The 22,664-nt window shown below is 40.7% G+C and overlaps 1 protein-coding gene across 9 annotated transcripts in view; it reads right to left on the bottom strand.

The window, feature by feature from the left end:
- BLOC1S5 (biogenesis of lysosomal organelles complex 1 subunit 5) overlaps nucleotides 1-22,664 on the bottom strand; it is a 32,188-nt gene that overhangs the window by 6,678 nt on the left and 2,846 nt on the right. For 6 of the 9 annotated variants that reach the window (XR_014513408.1, XR_014513409.1, XR_014513410.1 and 3 more), the window contains exons 2-6: nucleotides 22,520-22,602; nucleotides 20,127-20,256; nucleotides 18,885-18,943; nucleotides 14,556-14,748; nucleotides 6,665-6,830 (exon numbers count right to left, since the gene is read on the bottom strand). Coding sequence is in view for 1 of the 9 variants with exons in the window: in XM_083449709.1 (XP_083305835.1) it covers nucleotides 14,572-14,748; nucleotides 18,885-18,943; nucleotides 20,127-20,256; nucleotides 22,520-22,602 (449 nt within the window). In the remaining 8 variants the exon portion in view is untranslated. Of the gene's footprint in view, nucleotides 1-6,395; nucleotides 6,484-6,664; nucleotides 6,831-13,117; nucleotides 13,845-14,555; nucleotides 14,749-18,884; nucleotides 18,944-20,126; nucleotides 20,257-22,519; nucleotides 22,603-22,664 lie in introns of those variants that run through there. The other 3 variants (XR_014513407.1, XM_083449709.1, XR_014513414.1) reach the window with 3 other exon arrangements.

The raw sequence follows: 22,664 nt of genomic DNA, 5'->3' as shown, positions 1-22,664 counted from the left end.
GAAAAGGGAAAGCCAAGAGTGATTGAGTTGTTCTGCCATTCTTTGAATCTCCATGATATATCTGAGTAGTCCTGCCTCCATTCAAGGAATACTAGAAAAGACAAGCTGCAAAACTCAGGCCACTCATTGTCTCCTTAGTCACCTGTAGCTAAACTGTTTCATTTGGATAATGTTACGTTGCTCAGCACTGTCTTAGGCTGAAGATGCTAGCTTGAACTTTGCACCCAAGCCAAGGCTGTTGTCATCAAGTCTTCAAAGCACAGGATATCACCCAAAGATCAACACTGGAAGAAAACCTCCAAGACCTGTTCTCTCTGTCAATCTTGCAGAACTGTTTGACCTTATAAACTGGAACACTCTCTTGAATTCTTCATGAACCTGGCCACTATTTTTCATATTGGTTCCAGCATTATGACTCATGCTGTTGACAAATGGCAAACAATGGAGAAATTTTATATCAAGACTGGCACCCGCCAGAGCTGTGTGTTGGCACCTTTCCTTTTCAACGTGATATTTGCTGGTTTAACAGATACACTGGGGGCTGTTGACCATGAGGTTTATGTTGTATGCATAGTCACTTTTAGTAGAAATATCTTTAGCTTTTTTTCATATGATGAAATAGAAAACTGAGGATGCCAACCAGTGACTGTGTGCTAGCATGTGGCACTTTTGTTGACTTTTGCTATTCTGACAGCATGCAGTTGTAGAAACAGCAGCCAATACATATATAACAACCCATGTAGATCAAGCAAATATTTCATTTTAAAAATCGCTTTACTTTTAAAAATATACCAACTACTGAATAGGCCAAACTGAGAAACTGCTGTGTGATTGGTTATTTCCCCATTTTCCCGAGAAGCGGTTAAGTTAATTGTAAGCTTCCTTTCAAGGACAGAACACTGGAAATGTGTGCTGTTTCCATAATTCATTTACAGGCAAAACAGGTCCTAGAGGAGTACAGAAACAGTAATACAAATGGGCAGTGCTGATCCCAAAAGTAACACCAGCATCTTAAAACCCCAAATTGGCAGTCTGTAGTCAAAATCCCAACTGCTTCAAGCCTATGCTTTTTGCCCAGCAAGGCAAAACTTCTCTGAACCCTACCTCAGATAGATGGCTCTGATCTCATTTCTTTGCTCAGACACCTGTTAGCATTCAGGACCAAGTTTAGGACGCCTGGTGGGAGAGTATTTTTGTGTAGTTAGATAATGGGTATAAAAATACTCAGTCCTTCTGAGTTAAAATTCTGTACTGCATTCATTTCTTGAGAAGGATCTTCTATACAATCTGGAAAGGCAAATTCCAGGATCTTCCAGATCTTAAGGTCTTTCCACAAACCCATTTTTCCATGCAACAAATGCACTGCTGTTGCTCATTCGTTGTACAATCTCAAGACATCTTTCTTGTACGGTAGTTCTTCCATTGCGGGGATATCAATTTTTCTCAGCAGTCCACTATTCTTCGCTTAGATGGTGCAAACATATTACAACTGCTGTGTGGAATGTGGTTCTGCCATGCTCATGATACAAAATGGGATGGGAATGGCCATGCTGTCTTACAGTGTTTCGTGATCTTCTCTTTGCCCTTTTAAGGGAGTAGCAAGTCCTGAGCTATGAGGTCCAGCATAGGGGAGATGATGATAAAGATGATGATTTTACAAAGACCCACCTTCTTGAAATGAAGGGTGTTGCTGTGGGGCTTACGCAACACTGATAATATTTTTTTGCTTTTTAAAGGAATCTGGATTTTCATGTGGACAAACAGAGATACACACATCATCCACTTATTTACCCCCCCCCCCAAAAAAGAAGAAAAATGAAGAACCACATGATGTGTGTTTTAGGTTTGCCATGCAGCAGAGGTGAATGGGCTGATGTTCAAGAAAAACAAGACTAAAGCCTCCTTGGGCTCACAGAACTAGTTTATGATTCTTTGGATTCACGCCCATTCTCTGGATTTATAGGGCTGTAAATGTCCTCCTTACTTTATTATCTTATAGTGCTCTTTAAACACTCCTCACAAGTGGCAGGACCGTCATCACTCAACTAAGGAAATATTATTAGGTCGATTGTGAATTAATTCCAGTCAATGAACAGATCTATCCACAGAACCTGCAAACAAGTTGCATTTGAATAAAATAGTCCACCTGGAGACAAAAGGATTTGGTTTTTTTAGATTATACAGTGGTACCTCAGGTTAAGAACTTAATTCATTCTGGAGGTCTGTTCTTAACCTGAAACTGTTCTTAACCTGAGGTACCACTCGCTAATGGGGCCTCCCGCTGCTGCCAGCGCACGATTTCCGTTCCCATCCTGAAGCAAAGTTCTTGACCCGAGGTACTATTTCTGGGTTAGCAGAGTCTGTAACCTGAAGTGTCTGTAACCTGAAGCATCTGTAACCCAAGGTACCACTGTACATTGTGCACATGTCGGTCACAGCAGGCACCATCTTAGAAGAGGCATTCCCTTGTGCATGAGAGACTTGGCATTTACCCTCCTCCAAGATGATGCTTGCCACTCCATGCTTCTGCATGCTCTTGCACAGGGGTCAGCAAACTTTTTCAGAAGGGGGCTGGTCTACTGTCCCTCAGACCTTGTGGGGGGCCGGACTATATTTTTTTTGGGGGGGAATGAACAAATTCCTATGCCCCACAAATAACTCAGAGATGCATTTTAAATAAAAGGACACATTCTACTCATGTAAAAACACCAGGCAGGCCCCACAAATAAGCCAGAGATGCATTTTAAATAAAAGGACACATTCCACTCATGTAAAAACACGCTGATTCCCGGACCGTCCACGGGCCGGATTGAGAAGGCGATTGGGCTGGATCCGGCCCCCGGGCCTTAGTTTGCCTATCCATGCTCTTGCATAAAAAACAATTAACATTCCTTTTTAAAAAAAACAAAGTTGCTTGATCCGCCAGATGCATCATGTTCATCTATCAACAAGTTTTTTAATCAACCCCTGCAGTCTCCTGTCTTTATAAAGAAATGCCACCAACATACCCCACACACCCCAAGCAATAAAAGATGGTGGTAACCCTGCTGCTAAACTACTGACCCCTCATACTCACAGCAATTTACAGACATACAGTCTGTTTCTTCTGTGCTAACTATGGGACTCTATTCTTCATTAATTGGGAAGTGTGGAGGGGATGACCATGGGCCAGTAGTCCCATCGGAGTAGTATTCTGGGGCAAAAGTCCAGGGCCCCAACTCCGGAGCAACAGTGTCTTCATATGAGGCAAGGTTGGCTTGCCGCCATGTTTTGAAGTAAGTGAAGTAATACCCATCACCACCTAAAGAGGGCGTGTGGAGGGGGAGCGCAAAGTAAGTCTAATATCACCTAAATTACAATATTGCTGTGGGCTCTTTCTTTCTTTCTTTTCTAGCTTCTCCTCTACCCTGAATTGAATCAATTCAGCTCAGATTCTGTGAGTTTTATTGAGGGTAGGGGGAAAGAATGGCAGCTTTTCAAGTATGCAGGGGGATAGCATGTCATTTCAGGGTTTTTTTGGCACTCGACGCAAGGTGCTAAAATGTCTCGAGGCTGGCACTGTTGATAGGTGTGATAGGATGACAAACTCTGGAACGATGGGGGAGAAGGAAGGCAGGGGTGGAAAAACAAAAAATACCCTTTTAATTTTAGTTTCTCCCTCGCCCAAGATATATGTGGCTCCTTCAGTTAAGGTCAGTGGTTCATTTGGTGGCGACAATTTCCAGGAGGCTGAGCTTGACGGGGGCTGCTGTGCCTGTCGTCCGGTGGCCGGACATGGGAGCAGACTGAGCCCAATTAGCGGACAGCAGGCCCATCCGGTTGGCTGGTTCCGCTGTCTTGTGCGTCCTACACGTTACCGCAATTGAGGCTCCAAAACAGAAAACTCCCCAGGGCACCAAAAGTGCCAGCAGCAGACAACTTGTTTCAGTTATTTAGTTTAATTGCACCTAGGTGGGCTGGGGTGTTCTTGAGCCTTTCCTTTTTCTGCCTTTATGGCTTGGTTTGAACGCAAGCCGTTGGCAGGGGCTACAACTGCAGCCTCTGCCCTGGGAGAATATGAAACCTCCTTTAGGACACCTTTGGTTCATGACTGTGGTTGGCTTCCTATTTCGCCAGAAGGCATGATATTGGTATGGGCAAGAAAATGGCTGAGAGTACTACAGCCGTCTTTGTGTGCTCACTCCTGGGACATCTTACCGTAAGCGCTTATTGATCCAGGCCTTTAACCTGGCTTCATTCACTTCAGTTTCCAACTGCCCTTCAGGCGAAACAACGTAGCCTTCTGAGTCCTGACATTCCTCATTTACTCTGACTGCCTCCGCCTGTGTTTTCTTTCAGCATGTCCTAAATCAGAGCTTGAACAGCTGAGTTCTTTTAAAGGAAATGAAAAAGGATCTGTTCACTTCTTTTGCATGATAATGGAAGACTCTAAAGGGGAAGGCTGGAAATGGAGTATTCTTTGACTTGCCTCACCGCCTTCCTGCCATTTACTGCTGAATTGGAGCAAATGTCAACTGAGTTTTCTCTGGACTGACATTTGCTCCCATTTAGCACTAAAGAGTGGGTTTTCTAGGTCAATGCAGCGGGGCAAAGACAAAACTGCTTGGGCCCATGCTTTGAAAGCATGGGGACAAACGGGAAAACCACTTGGACCCCTGCTTATAGGCACAGGAAAAGTGGAAGTTAATTGGGTTTAAATACAGTTAATTGAGGAGTATTCCCCGCCTCTCAAATGTTTATAGCAGTAGTTCTCAACCTGTGTCCTAGGGCTCTTGGAAGCTTGTCAAGGGTCCTTCATTGAGGACACCAGTAATGATGGAAAGGCTTCTGTGAAACAGCCCACCATTAGCAATCACACCCCCAAAACATGCAGCCACAGAACAAAATTGGGTGCAGTCCAAAGTGGAGCAATGGTGAGGCAGAGTATGAACTGATTGTGCATCCCCAAATACACCTTGGAATCCTCTGCAACATGCAAAGTGCCTATGGCAAGATGATGCATGTTATATATAGTTTAGATAGATAGATAGATAGATAGATAGATAGATAGATGATAGATATAGATAATTATGACCAATGTGCAGTTTTTCCTTGGCAAAGAAATCAGTGTGGAAAGGGCTCATTGAAGCTAGAAAGTTTGCAGTTGCTGGCCTGCAGTAAGGCTGGTAGTGTCTCCAATGTTTACTAATGGATTTTGCATGAGGTTAGACTGGTGGGAGTGCTTAAATATTTGGATAAACAACAACAAAAATATTTCGTTAGTTTGCAAAAGGGTTTATGAGGATTGGCGGGCACTGCAAAAATTTGGAAAGGAAGACTATCATGGTTGAAGTGCAGAATAGTGGAAAGCAATTATTTTATTACCAAGATTATTATCTAGTGTGTAGATAATGTAACTGTAAATGGTTTTTTTTAAAGCCATTGTAGATAATTCAATGGAAACCTCTCCACCCGAGCTAACCAGGAAGTTGGTATTAATAAAAGGGTGGGGAACAGTACTGTTCAATAAAAAGACTGCTCTATTAATAGATATAAATACTCTGAATATTTTAAATTATTGCTACTTGTGGTGGTACCCATGTCCCATATTGAAGTGCTTTCCATGTAGGAAAAGCAAAAGGTTTAAAGCAACGCTAATGAGTCAAACATGACCTTAAAAAACCATCTGCAGCAAACAAGGTGTTCACTCTTTCAGACTTCATTTGCCTAACTCTCTACCAGGAATCTGCCAGCCAAAAGGACCAACTGGTGCCAACAACAAGTTCTAGAGCTGCACATGGCCTGCAAACAAAGCGTTAAGCAAAACTCAGCAATGCAACCCACAAAAGCCAAATACTGTAACCAGTAAACTAATCTGACCTTCTCCTTTTCTGGGATGTCAGTCTAGCAAGGGCATGTTCCACAGATACAAAAAGGAAGTTGTTAATAAGGAAACAGAGAAGCTGAGCTTGAAGCAGACTTCTTTGCAAATCACCCTTGCATTCCCTTTGAATGTCCATTGTAGAAGAGCGTCACTCAAAATACTATTGCAGTTTCAATTAATAGCTAATGATTTCTAAAGACTGAGAATACACACCATATGTGAGACTGTAAAAGCAGTATTTATACCATGCTGTCCTATTTTACTTTGTAACAAGGCTGGGGAACTTGTAACCCAACAATTTTGGGCGTGTCACAACTCCCATCACCCCTGACCACCCCATCCAGATGGAGGGTCACGTTTATAATATCACAAAGGGAATGCTGTTGAACTGCTAGAAAGAAAACAAAAAGAAAACCATCTGTCTTCTTAATGTTGTTTCCCCAAATTATTTCCCCACTATATTCAGTTTACAGTTTATTAATTTTACTTTATGCAGATACAAACAAAAGATGGGTGTCTATTGCTACTGAACTATTTCATTATGTGGTTCCTGTTTCTCTTGCTGGTGGTTCAGATGATGTTGCTCAAAGGCCACCAAGAAAGAAGCTATATGCCTGTCACTGTAAGAGAGAAACATATACAAACGGTTCATTGTTCCTGTACTGAAGAAAAATAACGTGTCATTTGCAGTCACTCTGCCCACACCTCACTTGATATCTCCTCCCTCTCCAGTGCCAAATACACAGTAATCTATTGCCCTGAGATGTCAAATTCCAAGCGAAGGAAACTGAAATGTCATACCTTCATTCATAGCACCATCTCATGGAACTATTTTTTCCGGATTCTTGGGAAGTTGAAATATTTCAGAAGAATATCAGGAACTGTTGTTTTAGCTTGTTTGGTAAGTAGATAATTGCCTTCCAACTCTACACGTTTTTCAGGAAATGATGTGAGTGTTGTATTGTTCCTAGATGGGGGCAGCAATGTTTTTTAACAAGGCGCACATACACATATGTATTCTTTTTTTAAAAAGAAACAAACACAAGACCATGTAGTCTTAAGTCTCTGAAGCTGAATCAGACTTTCTGTAGATAAGACTTTGTCCCAGACAAATTGTTCATGCGACCGAAAGTATTTCAGACGGCATGCAAGCAACAGGAAAAAAAAAAGGAAAGAAAAAGCACCCCCAAAACAAAACCTATTATATTAAACTTAAAAAGGTCGTTTATACAATGGGATATCAGCTACAACCAGAACGTGCCTCTGGGACAAATCAGAACTTTTCTATGTGATCCTAACAAACAAGACATTATGAGTAATAAGAATGACAATTGTGCAAAATCGTTTTCATGGGTAGTTCAAAGGAAAATAATTTCAGTAGGGACATTAGGACAATTATAGTTCAACAACTCAATTCTAGCTGGGTAGCTTTGTATGCAGTGGCGTGCGTGGGGGGTGCAGGGGGGCCCGGCCGCACCGGGTGCAACATCTGGGGGGGGGGCACGCTCGCAGCTCTCTGCCCCTACCTGGCTCACTCATTCTCTCTCACTGCAGTGCTGGCTGTGCGAATCCGATCCGAGCCGCCGGGTCGCCGCCCACTGTGGAGGGGAGGGTGCCAGGCGTGCGGTGCAGTGCGGAGAGAGAGCGAGGGACTATCTGGGGGAGGGACAGTGCAGCGGGGGGGGGCACAAATTACTTGCCTTGCCCCGGGTGCTGACAACCCACGCTACGCCACTGTTTGTATGGCATGCCAGCTGGTCATCTAAATCAGAAAACTGATTTCGCTCAGTCTTGTGATGTTATTCTTGCGGTACAGGGGCTACTGAATTCTTCCTGTACCAGATAATGTGAGGAGCCCCATGTCACATGGAAAGAGCCCACACTGCAGCTCTTTGCCATGCCAGCATTGCCTTACTTTCTGGTACAGTATGATACTGCGATGCTAACACCCAGCTCCATTTCTCCATTCCACACATAAAGCATTATGTCATGCACTCAGTGAAGCTTATTGATCCACTATATGTAGGACTGTATCCAATGAAGTCTTCCCATCAATCCAAGAACTTCTGCTAGTGCAACAGAACTTCCCCTTCTTCTCCTCTACCTGTTGCCCCCCCCATCTGCTTTGGAGGGTTGGGGGAACTCTCAGAACATACTTGAGGGGTGTACGGGGTGGGATAGAAGTAGGGGAATGTCTGCTGCACAAGTGGAAATCCTTCTGTTAATGGGATAACTTGATTGAATACAACCCGAAGTTTTTTTTCAGATTAGAAACTGGATGATCTGGCCCTGTGACAAGAGTCACTGCAAGAACAGTGCATGAATATGCGGCGCATGTCAAAGAGGAGTAGTAACCAAACTCCTGCAATATTTTCTCAATGTTGCTGAAGCAGGTCTAAGCAATCAGTAAATCCCCCTCAAGAAGTAAGCAGCTTTCTTTAGTGTTGAATTGGTAGAATCTTAAATGTGGGTTAAAGTGAAGTAAACTATGATGCGTCTAACCCTAGTCTCCTGTGGTCATGTGAACAAATGATGACAACTTGGGCATCTTGCTCCTGTACATTTTTATCCAGAAGGAAGTCCCATTGGTTTCACTAAGACTCACTCCCAAATAAGTTGGCAGAGAATTGCAGCCTCCCTGCAATTGCAATTTTTGCCCCCCCCCCCCGAGCCCTTCAAGGATGCTCACAGATCCCTGGCTGAAAAACAGATATTGAAAGGATGGGGAATACATATTTTACTGAGCCTTCCATTGCGAACAATGTAGGAATGAACACGGATATTGTAGGAAAGGGACAAGGAAAACAATTATTTGAGAACAGCTCATGCAGAGTAAGGAGGAGGAGCCAGTTGGCAAAGTCCATAGACTTTACCACTTCAGACTGTAGGTGAGTGATTGCTCTATGTAGAGTAACAGTCAGATGTACAAACAAGCAAATCCCCTCTCAGTGACATTCTTCACTGGCCAGAGGCTACCAATCCACACCATCAAACACACTTGAGTTCTGGTTCTTTAAGCTGGTTTTAGTAAGCAGAATCCCTTTTTCACATGTTGCTTCTCTAGGGTCTCTCATTCAAGGTCTAGAAAGCAGGCTGCACAATATCCCCAAATAACTGAAGACTAAAGTTAGCAATAACAGGCAAACTTAACCTTATCCTAGATTACTTCAAGACAAAAAGCACCCCCAAAATGGTATAAAGATGGCCTTAAAAGGAAGCTGAAATGGGACTTCCTTCTAAGCAGTGCTTTTTTCCTGGGGTACCTACACCTTTTTCATTTTCTAGAAGAGAAGCACTGCTCCTAAGTAATGTTTGAAGGCTGGGATGTTAGAACTGGTGTGAATGCAGATAAGTACATCTCAGATGCACATAGGACCTTCAATGCTCATACTGACACCTGCTGGTGAGCAACAAATCATATAACAATGATATCAAGTGACTGACTATTATGTCAGCAGGCTGAGCAATTTTCACAAGCAGACTGATCACAGTGTTTTCTTCATATTTTTTCTTGTTTTTGCATAAAAAGTGTTGAGCAAACAATAACAAAACAAGAAACAGCTTCCTTTACACTGCCAGTAAAAGTCACAATGAAATACTAGACTTTATTGACAGAATACAAGGACACGGTTCATCTAGGGTCATTTGCCCAGTAGAAGCACCATTCCCTCCCACAGCAAATGCAGTTGGTGAGTTCAGAGGGGACTGATGGTGAAATATAATCAGGGTTTTTTTATTTGAATTGGATTGTTTTTATTTAAATTGGATTTTTTCAATAAAATGCTTTTGGAGGAAAAATCTTTCTGAGGATAGTTTTCTATTTAAGTTACATTATAGTCCAAAGACTATTCATCAGGAAATAAGGATTTGTTTTAAGTATTTCAAAACTCAGTCTAAGGTTTTTAAAACATTGTTTAACCACATCAGTTAACAAACATGGATACATATGCTACAATGTTATTGTTTTAGTTAAATAAATTGTTTAAATTGTTATTAAGGAAATGATTATTTTTCTCCTTCCAATAAAGTACAGCAGAAAAGTTGTCCAAATATAAACAGTTAACTTAATAAACCTCACAATGATTTCATAATTATCTGTCAATGTATTTCTAATAGTATAACCAAATCAGTAATTTTTGATATAACTGTAAAAACTACTCTGAAAATTTATTATTTAAAAAACGAAACCTTCATATGGTTGTAAATACTAAGATTATACCAGCAAGAATGAGTCTTTCTGTAAATATATATATATTAAATCAAGTCTTACTGACTAGTGATTTAAACCAAATCCACCCTGCTATGTATATTTTAGGGTGCAGTATCAAGCACTCTTGGAAGTTATATCAGGTACTGAGTTCAAAGAACCTGTGTTAACACTAAGAAATGAGGACAGAGAACCTTGTCTGTTAGGTTCCTTTGAAAATTCTACCAACCATGGGTGGTCAGTTTTGACCCATTTTAAATGTTGGCCTCTTCATCCTAACATTTTAACATGACTGCTGCTACCAAAGATGTTGCCGGCATAAGTACTCTTGCCAGTTTGCACATACATATTGTAATGTGTTGTGAGATCTCATCGCAGTTAAAATCTCTGCCAATGGTTGGCTGAGCTGCTGTGCTGTCCGTGAATGTCCACAAGCATTTTAAGTACTGAGGGAACGAAAATGCAGACAACAGAATTTTCAAAAACTGTCTGGCTTTTGTGAGGGAAGTGAAAGACTGTTTTGGCTATTCTTGGACAAAATGCCTTTAGAGACGGGATGAACTTTATTTCTGGTACGGGCAGACTAAGGGGAATGATGAGAAGAGGTTCTAGGAAGTTTGAAAGACATGAAACAGGGAGCACAAAGCCCAAGACAGCATATGCTAGAAAAACCGGATTCATTTTGGCAACTGATTAAAAGTTGAAATACAAGATAAATGCCAAATGAATTCCAAATTGGCACATATTAATTTGTTGCTCATTTATTTTTGTTTTTCTCTAAACTCGTAATACATGCTGGTGGAGGTTACCTAAGGAGGGAAGGGTGAAAAAAGCAAATGAGCAGCTCTTAGTTAAATCTGTTTTTAGTCAAAGTCAATTGTTGCTCACATAAAGCAAACTAAAATCTCATCACAAGCCCCAAACTGTACAGCTTATTTCCTGTAATACATGGAGTGTCCCTAGGCTTGTTCATTGGTTCCTAGAGCCTTAATATTCACTGGGAGTGGAGGAATTAGTTTGCTGTATGTGAGCAGCTATTAAGTGTCCAGGACCTGGACTAAAAATAAATGCCACTTTAGACAGACATAGACATAGCCTAACAATGGGGGCCCTTTTTCCTATTTGTCTGAAATTTGGCAGGTCTGATCCCTTGGAGGGGTAGCAGAATGTCTGAAAATTCAATGCCAATTGGACAGAGAACACAGCACTTACAGGCAGAAGAAAAGCAGCTTGGACTCCCATTGAGAGTAACAGGGGGAGCGAAGGAAACAAATGAAACAGCAAATTAATAACAAACACGATTGTAACAAATGACTCATGAAATGAAAGAGGTTCCTAAAGAACAACCATGGATGGAGCAACTTTTTTTTTCTTGCAAGAAGCAGGAATATGATGTAGGTAGAAGAAAATGCATATATCATTGATTTAGGTTGGGAAAATGCATATATCAGGCATGGAGACCCTCCAATCTGTGAAATAAATTATGCTTGGAAGGGGTCCTAATTGAGCACACCTTGGGCACATCATATATACTTGCTTTTATATATGATGTCAGGTAAATTTGCAGCTGCCAAGGAACAATAGAGAGCATTAAAGTGCCCTACAGTTCCTTGAAAGCAGGGCTTTCATATGGCGCTTTTAAAATGTGACCTTCATCCATCCAGGAACTCTAAAGTACAACTGATCCATGCCAAAAAGTGGGTTCAGCTGAGTTTCTTTGCAGGTGTGATTTGACTCCAACCTGGGCATGAAAAGGGGGGGGGGGAGGGAGGTAATCTGATGTCATGGTAATGTATATTGATGGGTGGGCAACCACACCTACCTGTTGAAGTGCCCAGGGCAGGAGTGAGGGGGAAGCTCAAGATTTGAACTCACTGTCCTCCAACCCCTGGTGTATATTACTGACACGAAATATGAAAGTACTATGCAGGTAAGGAAACTGGATGGTTAATAATTAGAGTGGCTGAAGGAGGCAGGATGGAGATGGCAAAGGGGTGAAATCAGCAGTGAAAAGCATGAATAAGCAAACTAAGGACTGGGGGCCAGATCCGGCCCAATCGCCTTCTAAATCCGGCCCGCAGATGGTCCAGGAATCAGCGTGTTTTTACATGTGTTTTTACGTGCCCTTTTATTTAAAATGCATCTCTGGGTTATTTGTGGGGCATAGGAATTCATTCCTTATTTTTTTTCAAAATATAGTCCGGCCCCCCCACAAGGTTTGGGGGACACAGTGGACCGGCCCCCTGCTGAAAAAGTTTGTTGGCCCCTGGTGAAAAGAAATGAGCAGTGGAAGGGGTCAAGGGGTCAAGAAGAAAGTAGGACAAGAGAAGCACCCAAATTAGGCCCAGGAGGGGCTGTGAGCTTTTAGCAGACAAGGAGTGGAAGGAAAAGGAGGCTCTGGGTGTTAGAGAATTGTAAAGCCGAGATGTAAGGCAGCCAATTCCAGATAGTGAGAGACTAGCAGCTACATCTTCTGGGAAGTACTGCTGCTTCTGCTGAACCCAGATGTGCACAGCGCTAGGCATTTCCTTCGACCCCTGCCTCAGTGCTATAAAACCCATGAAAGGGTCACACAGGTGGCGTCATACCTTAAGTTAACTTCAATAGAAATTATTTTTAAAAACCACCAATATCTGAGTTACAAAAAATTGGCATTTGCTCTGAAGACCAACAGAGAGTTAAAAACCAAGAGCGACCTTCTGAACTGCCTCAGATTCAATTCTATAATAAGCCATGCAGATTCTTAATTTACTTCACCACATCGGTGAGTTCACAGACATCTGAACAACTGCTTTGCATCAATTTCGTTAGAGGTTCTCCCCCCCCCCCCCCGCAGCGCGTGAAATGCTTTAAAGTCATCCATTTCCCCTCCTGCCCCCCACCCCCAATCCACAAGAGAATTCACAACATTCCAGCATGCCTCAGTTGCTGGCAAGTGCTCTTTTCAGCCCAGGTACCTGATGATGATTGATGAAGCTGTCAGCCCTACGGTAGTGGATAGAGCAGCTTGGCAGAAGTTCAGTGTTATTGAAAGAAATCACAAATACTTATTCCATCTCCTCTGCTCACTTTAATCACATTATCAACAGGCTGCCAGGATGGAGCCTTGACACTAAGCCATACATTCACACAGGCAACCATTGTTGGCCATCTGCAGTTCCAACACAGATAATGAGTAATTTTGTTTTACATGTTCCTATTTTATGCACTGCCTAGCTGTTAAAATAACACTTGATCTTCCTGTTCCTCACTTAGCCTGCCTTGGCTTTCATCCTGTTATTAATGAATTCTTTGAAAGTTAGGTTACAAAGGACTAATCAAGGAGCTTTCCCTCCATTATTCTAATACTTAATGCAGATTAATCACAGTGAAGACAGGAGCTCATCACGCTCCATAATACCATCTCCTTGTAAGAACACAAATTGATATGTGAAGTTGTTCATCGCGAGCAAAAGTTGCTCACATGCAGTGCTCAAAAAAAGTAGTAATTGTCCCCTATAATGCTGGATAACAGGAGGAATAATACTTTTGAAAATCTCAGGTTGTCACCCATTCTTGCTATTCTATTTATTTTTTTAAAAAAATTATCAGTTCTTCTGAGAGATCTTTCAGATTTCTTTGTGGTGAGCTTTCTAGCAAAAAGTCTGCCCATAAAGCTCAGGGCATTGTACTTCCATAACTTGGTAGCTTTGGAGGATTTCTCAAATTAAATTTTCACCATCTTCCTTGTTCTGAAAGCCAAGGTATAATTGTGAAAAAGCTCATTTGAATTCCCTGCATGAAGAATAGGATGCATTTACAAGGTGAATGGTTGTACATAGAAACAGAGAAACTAATTTAGATTATCAAGGGAGAATACTGCTTATGTTCCTACATAGACTTGTTTTTTTTTAAAAAAAATAACACTTAACATAAATACCTGCCTCAGACAATCAAATCCTCTATTGGTTTAGTAAACTCCAGTTTATGTTCCATGTACCTGTATAGCACCCCTTCATTCCTCCTTTCATATGAGTGGGGAAACAAGCCAGGAAACTTCAGTTAACCATAAACTTCCAGCTATGTCTGGACCAGGAAACTATGGTTAATGGCTACCAAGCAAGCCAGTACACAATAAACCATGTCCATGGAGTTAAAGTTGGCTTGCAAATTCTCTGGTTTCCCAGTTCAGACACAACAGGAAGCTATGCTTAACTGTGGCTTCCTGGTTTGTTTCTCCTCTGAAAGGAAATGGGGAGCAAAGGGAGTGAGTGTGATGGCACTGAGCTAGTGAATATCCTGGCTTATTAAGCAAAGGCTTGATCATCTGAAGGATGCCAGTATCAGTGCCAAAGAATAATTATAGTAGTTACAGAGCCCCTCCCTCCCCAATTCCTTGTTATTCCTGCTATGCTATTTGAATTCTGGTACTTCCTTGGTAACCCTGAAATTGGAAGTTGTCGGACTAAGAAGAAAAGCAATACTGCAAATGAGGAGCAGTCTTACTGAGCATGAGAGTTTCTTAAAGTGTGTGTTTGGCGAGGTCCTTTTCCATTGCGGCATATTGCTCTTTGAGGCGCTCCATCGCTTTGGTGTGCTCTTCGTCCACAACGGCTTTTGCGTTCTGCTGCTCCTTCACAAACTCCTCCCACAGAGCTCTGCGTCGTGTTTCACCAGCCATTAGCTTCTCAGTCTGAAGCTGAGATGAAAAAGGAAGTTACAAAAGAAAACATCCACGCAGTTTAGGTTTCGTGGTACAAAAATATAACAAAAAAGATGACATGTAGTTTACAGGGCAGACCTGGTGTCACTGTTAACAAGGCAAGAATGGAAACCAGCTTTCACTGTAACAGGGGCCCTTATACTTTGCCACCATCATGGGTGAGAAAACAACTGCCCAGCCATGCTTTTGCTTCAGTTTCTCCCTGCTGCGGCTTGCTTTCATTCTGATTTATCCTCTCCCCACCACAATTGCTATTTGCTATCAGCTAAATCTAGTTTGTGGCTTCCCCTTGCACTATTGCCTTTTTTCTTACACTGCTGCTATTTGTAAATTGGATGGTGCTGTTTCTAGCGCTTTTCCCGTAGTATGTGCAACTGTATACAGGCAACAACTAACGCATGACTGCGCATGCGCACATCGCCGTAACCCAGAAGTGGTTGGAAAAGGGGGCAGGGGGAGAAAGGGGCTTCCACGTACTCCGCCAACACACGGGAGGGTCAGGAATGTAACCCCTGTGCAAAATGGTTATTGCCTGTTCTACAGTGCTGTGGACAATTTGCTTTGGGTACTGTTGCGGAACAAGGAAAATTTAAGTAAATGAACAAAGCAAAACCTGTCTTTTTAAAATGATCCTATCAAACACTTTAAATTGTTTTTGTTTTAACATAAATACCCAGACAGACACAGTAAGTGCTTGGCTATACTCTGGGCTGGCAACACTCAATATTTAACTTGAAAGTTTAATAAGCAGTGCCAACTCAATTTAATAACCTCTCTTATCCAGTGCTGATAGCTAACTTCAGCAAAATGCATGAAATACAGCATGGCAACCACTGATTGTGATATGCTCCTTTAAAAAAATAAAAAGTAACCCTGGATCACAAGAACCTTGTATTTAGTATTTGTCACCCTCCATCTTAAGATATACACACATAAGAAGCGTGAAGCATAGTCAGGACACAGGACTGTCTTGTTCATGTAGAATTAAGCTGTCCAATGATGCACATAAACCAGGGAAAGCCATCAATTAATAAATAATAATTTTCAGCTTTCCCAGGATGGTGCAAAGGCTGGAAGGGAAATCTGGTGAGCAAACTAAAGCTGGTTCTAAAGAATTTTTCAGCAGTCCTTTCCAATTAAGGCATAAAGTGATACAAGATAAGACTGGCATAAGAGCATGGTCAATTCTATGGTTTGGGGCATTATGTTCAACATACATTTACCCCAGCCAATACTAACGCCTCACTATTGTGCTATTTCTGAACATTATACACAAACATCATAAATCTTCCAGGCTGTGGATCTCCTATAGTCTTCACACAGCCATCACCATGATAAATCTAACAGATATATGAATAAATTGCTACCACATGTATTGACAGAAAGTGTCTGCAATCATGTCTGAAATAAGGATGGAGCTATGTAGAGGCATTGGCTGGCTTCACGTTTCCCCCCACATTGTGGTTTTTGCATAGCACACACATGCGCATCATGATTTGTGATATATTGCCAGGTCAAAAACTATGAAATTGATATCACCACATGGACTTCCAACCGATTTGAGATGACATATCAATATATTGCCCAGCCATACCCAAAACCACCTCTTTGGGGCTTTCTTACCATGGTACTGTATTACATCTGCACCAATATTAACTTTAACTGTGGTTAGGTTCAAACTAGTGGCTGACGCCAGCGCTTGAAGTGGGTAAAGGTATACATTGGTGCAGATGCATCATGGCTAAAGGAAAGAATTCGTGTGTAAGCGAAGAGGGGGGAATGTGTGTACTTGTGGTAGACTCCCAATATTTTAGCCAAGTTGAATAAATTGGGAATTTTACATCTATATTACGTCTGATATCATTTAACTGTTATCCATCATTTTCATATACAAATAGAAACATTGACTGTAGCTGCAGCCATCTTACAATGCAGCTCTATTACAGGCTAAAGAGCTGAACAGGTTGCCTATAATAGTGAAGTACAGAACTAACATGGAGAATTAACTTCTTGCACAGTTTTTCCTAATCCTGAGGTTTTAGAATATCTGTATTACAAACAAGCAATGTGCAGCCATGTGAGAGATTCCAGTGAGTCACATGTTCTTATAATATGGCCTTTCATTAAATAACATCCACAAGTATGAAACACTTCCATTTCAATAAGCTGTATTCATAATATGTTCAGTGTTTTCAACTAAGCAGGAAAGATTTACATTTCCATTCTGTTGGATATTTTTTGTTCCACGAAAAATAGGGATTTGGGTTTCTTTAACCATCTCTTTCCCCTTTCTCAAGCTGTGAAGGAAATTCTAAGAAAAACTTTCCACATACCGAGAAAGTGGAAGAGGATCTAGTAACTCTGTTATTTTTATAGTGCTTCTTGAAGACTTAATAATGGCGGCTCTCCTCAACTTCTTTCTACATTTTTTTGCAGCTATTCTGAAGGAAAGTGAGCTTCTAGAACCAACTTTTGTTTTACTGAAGGCTCTGCAGGAATCTGCAAATTTCTTGCACATTACCGTTTGGCAGTGTGGTGTTTGCCCATTCTTTTGGAAATGTCTGTACAGGGGGAAAGAAAGGGTTAATAGGTAGACCAATAGAAAAGCCCAGAGGCAGAGCCTACCTGTTTTTAAAAGGCTTAGCCAGAGGTTTAGACAGTTGGGAAAATGCAGTTGAAAACAGAGAGACAGTTAGTGGAATTGGTTCTTGTGTGAGGGGAGGTAGAAGAGTTAGAGTGAGTTAGAGACAGGATACAATAAGACTAAGAGGGTAAAGGGTAACAGTGTTTCAAATGCATTTAAAGTTTAGTTGTGTTTGCAATAAACTACAATCTTCGTTGTTAACTTGAGAACCTGACTGAGACTAAGTGTTTTACCAGAGAGAACCTGGTCGGTGGCAGCAGATTAGAGGTGTACAGGTCAATAGCCCGTGAAACAACCGGGGGCTACGTACGAACGCCACAGGCAGTCTCAGGGATCATCAGTTTCAACACATGCAACATATCAGAAGTCTGCAGAATGCAAACTATGGATTGGCATTACAGTCATACCTCATGTTACGTCTGCTTCATGTTACGTTCTTTCAGGTTACGTCCTGTGGCGACCCGGAAGTACTGGAAAGGGATACTTCCGGGTTTCGCCACTCGCACAGACACGCAAAATGACATCATGCGTATGCGCAGAAGTGGCGAATCGCGCTGCGCCGCTGTGGGTTGCGCTCTTTTCACATTGCGAACGGTCCTCTGGAACGGATCCCGTTCACAACCAGAGGTACCACTGTACTCCTAAATAGCTTTACTTAAAAGCCACACTGGGTTAGAAAGTGGCGAAGTCAACATGTTGCTGCAGTTTATGGATTAACAGTAGCACCCTTCAGTCATCTGGAAAGTGTGTTACACACGCGAGGAGGCGGCTGTGGGCACTAGGGTGCTAGCTCCCCCCATTGCTGTCTCCTTCCACCTTACACAGGGTGACCAAGAGAAAAAGCGAGCCTCCAGTGGTCATGGAAGCTCTCTGAAACTTTTGGAACCCAAGAAAATCTAAAGGTCCAGAATGTGAGGGTGGGGGGAGCCTCCACAAATACAAGAGGTTCCTTGCTTCACTGAGTAGCCCTTAGCAAGCTGAAAGGCAGAATGTTGGTCCGGGCAGAGGTAGCACAGCTCCCCTTGTGTGTTAGCATGCTTTTTCAGTGACAAGAGAGCTGGTATGTACCTGGACCAAAATATTTAACCGTAAGGCATCCACTACTTAGCATACGCTAAAGCATTCATTAATTGGTTCACAGCTAGTTGTTTCCTCCCTGGCTTATATGTTGTGTTGAATGCAGTATTATAATATAAAGTAAAGACTCAGCAGCAGAACACTTGCTGCTGAGATAGTAAGAACAAACAAACAAATGAACAAAATAAACCACAAAATCCCATTTACCATAGCAAAACCTAATTAGCTGTAGGTGTAGGGAAGGAAAAAGGAGAGAAGGGAAGATTGATGGCGCAGAACAATTATTCTGAAACCATACAGCGTTTTGGTGCAAGGAAAAAACTACATAGAATATCACCAGAATACCTTGCAGGTTAGAGCTGGCATTAGTTCTTAACTTATTAATCCTTACCTTTCTTTCTTCCTGCTCTCTCCCCTGGATTCTGTTGATCATTTCATTGGCTACCTGTACTGAGATGTATAGGTTACAATTGTTTCATTGGCTCATTTTAAGGGACACATTTCTGACAAGAGATATTTAATTTCACTGCACAGAGAAGCTGTGTATCTTAACCACATTGTGGTCTAGTTTCAGCCAGGATGCCCTTGTCAAAATATATATAAAGGAAAAAATTGTGGTTGGATTCATCTTACATAATATTTTTGACATGACTGGGTGAACTTTAAAAGCCACTGAGATTTTTGAATCAAGGTAGTCTAAATTCTGTGCCTGCACATATTCTATTAATTTAAATATTCACTTATGTTGCATAACACTTTTCCTGCTAATCATTGAGACATTTGGATCTATGCAGGATGCTGAAAAATACTATGTAAAAATGTAATATCCGCAACCATTTTCTGCTTTAAACATGACAACTTATAAATATATGGCTAAAGAGGAATAGAATTATCTCCCAAGTTTTGCTGTGTGTGTATATCTCCAGCCATCTTATTCTTGCAACTTCATACAGTGGTTTTTATTTTCCTACATTTATATCCTGCCTTTCCATTATGGGACCAGGGTGGCATACACATGGTTCCCAGGTGGTCACCCATCCAACACTAACCAGACCCAGACTGCTTAGCTTCAGTAAGGTAGTGTACCTTTCAACCATACCCTGGGATATGTGTGTGATGTGTGTGTGTGTGTGTGTGTGTGTGTGTGTGTGTTGGATGGTTCCTTCCAGATCCCATCTTGCTGCCTCAGAGTCATGCAGGTCTAACTATGATGCACAGAATTAATGCAGCATTTGACATGCCCACACATTACTAGCCTTGCTGAGAATGGAATGATGTTGTTGTTTTTACAGGTATTGGAAGTGTGAACAGCCATAACAAGGAGGGGATAGGGAGGACAATTTGTAAAGTCAGAGACTTATTTTCATGGTAGTTTCTCCTACTGCTGAAAAGGAAAAGTGCTTTTAAAACCAAACAGCAGTTTCCCTCTACAATTAAAACATCAGGGAAAGCTCAGGATGAAAATACTCACATCTTTATCTCCTTTTGAATATGGCCCATAATGGTGTGAATAAAAGGGCCACCTGATGGCTACTTTACATAAAGGCTCCAACTTTATGTGGAGCTGTTTAGCATCTAAGAATCCAAACATTTTGTAAAAGGCATAGAAGAAAACCAATAATTTCTAGCTTACATCTCCTGAGAGCTTCATTTAGGTTCCCTTGCATCATTTGTTCACACTTTGGCAGAGTTTGGTCATTTGTCTCAAAAGTTGTGTTCTTCAAGTTTTCAAGAACCCGCACTTCTCGGAAACCACGTTTTTCCTATTGAGAAAGTTAAAAAGGGGGCGTTTCTATATATTCCACAAGGTTCATTTGCTGTTATTTAGATACTACCTTGAAGTTAGTAAATGGACCCCCCCCCTTTAAAAATGTTTTTAAACAGTACAGACTATCTAGACCTTTCTCACTTAATGCTTCAAAATGTTTATGGAGCACAACCTCATTATTAACACACCTCATTTTTCAAAAAAAAAAAAAAAAAAAAAAACCCAAAGGTTTGCTTTTGCTCATTTCATCAACAATTCTTAACAGAAACCAACTGGAAGCTATCACTAAATTAAGGGTCCACACAAACCTCTGCTCTGGCTTGAGGTTTTGCTGCCATCTTGTGGAAAATATATCCAACGTTTAAAAACAAGACCCCCCCCCCAAAGTATCTAGTTAATATGGGAAAATATAGGTTTGATTACATTATAGGTAATTTTAAAAGATGCTTTCATTTTTCAGACAGGTTATGAAAATCAAGAACTTAGTATTATTTCCTTGGGATAATTTTAAATGTTGCAGGTATGGGAAGGATATTCCCCATGAATGCTTTCATATGCCTATTTCTTTGCACCAGTTCCTCCTCCTCCCCTGCTGGCCTTTTCCTCCTACTGCTATCATTTGTTCCTTCATGAAAACATGGAGAGAGAAAAAACTACTGTGGCAGTTTCTTCTATTAGAAACAGCAGCAGTGACAGTATTAAAGACAGTGGCAGGAGACAAGGAGAGGTGTGTCTTTCCATCTAGATGGATCTTAAAGGGCAGATAAACAGTAAGGCCAGAAGCCATACAATCTAATCTTTTATTAAAAAGTAAAAAAAACAAAGAAAAATCACAGTAATAGTCTTTGTGCTTGTAAATGAAACTACAAGTTTTAGATACTTTGGAACACTGCCAAATCATGATTTTCATGCTTTTAAAGATCTGGTCCCCAAATGTCAACAGCTGGCATTTTCAAGAGACAGAGTCATGAGCAATGCAAACATCCAAAAGCTGCAGATAATCTATTCCATATTTACTTGTCAAAAAAGTGCATACGAAAGAAAGATAAGAGGGCTGAAAAAACAAGACAATTTACAAGAAATAAAAAGGAAAGGAAAAGAATTAATAAATTCCCCTTGAAAAGAGATAATGAAACAGGATATCAAGATGTTGCAAACACAATCTTCAATGATAATAAACCAGGAAATAGAGTGGAAAATTAAATATTTAAAGCAGAAACAATTTGAACAAGTCAGGGAAATTATTGGCTTGGAAAATAAAGAAGAAAGAAAAACCCTGCATTAATAGAATAATTGTAGGAGATAATTGTGGAAAATCCAAAAGAAATAAGAAATCTTCAATGGTATATTGGGCAATAGATATTAGTAATAATATAGAAATGGGTGGAAATATTTATGGAATGCGGATATAAAATTTACAGCAGGTTATAGTTTAAGAGAAAATATATGAAAATGCTATATAGATGGTACCTAACACCTAGTAGATTGGCAGTAATGTATACATCCAAATTGAATATGTGTTGGAGAAAGAGAAAGAAGGTACCTTTTTTCATATGTGATGATCTTGTAATAAGGTTAAAACTTACTGAAAAAGATGTTTAAGATAACATTTATTTAAAAAACCAGAAGCTTTTCTTTCAGGAATTATATGATCAGAACTACCTAAACAGTATAGAAATTTGTTTATGTATGCAACCACAGCTGCAAGAATGTTATTTGCCCAAAAATGGAAAAAAGAAGAGGTCCTGATGAGAGAAGAATGGATACAGAAGTTAATGGACTACTCAGAAATAGCAAAATTTACCGGGAGAATAAGAAATCAAGATAGCAATTTTTTAAAGAAAGGAATGGAAACAGTTTATTGAGTATTTACAAACAAACTGTAAACAGATTAAGACACTGGCAGGATAAATGTAAAAACCTGCAGTTTCAATATATATATATATGAGATATATACGAGAATATATAACATAATATGTTGAGATAATTTGGAGCATGCAGGAAGATGGAAAGAAATGGAAAGAACCACAGAAAGAGGGGGAAGGAGTCGGGAGTATGAAATGTTAACAAGCTGACTGAATAATTGTTGTAATTTATAAAAATATTTACTTGTCAAAATGATGGGTATATTATTTATAAAAAAGATTAAAAGCCATTCATGAAACATTTCTCTGAAATCTTAAGATGACTGTACTTTAGAACTATCCCTCCCCCATTTACAAGGTACATTATTTCAAACTATAGAATATCAAACCTACTTCGAATTCTTTAATGAAATAACGAATTTCTCCTTGAATAACCGGTCTGTGATCCAAAAGTCTGGAATATATTTCTCCAACATCTATAAGAAAAGTAACGAGACATGTTCATGATGAATAAAAACATGTATGCATTATCAGGGAC

Source organism: Podarcis tiliguerta (assembly GCF_965153285.1).
Source record: "Podarcis tiliguerta genome assembly, chromosome: 7".
Taxonomy (NCBI): Eukaryota; Metazoa; Chordata; class Lepidosauria; order Squamata; family Lacertidae; genus Podarcis; species Podarcis tiliguerta.
Note: the sequence above shows the minus strand (reverse complement) of the source record. Positions and strands in the feature narration are given on the sequence as shown.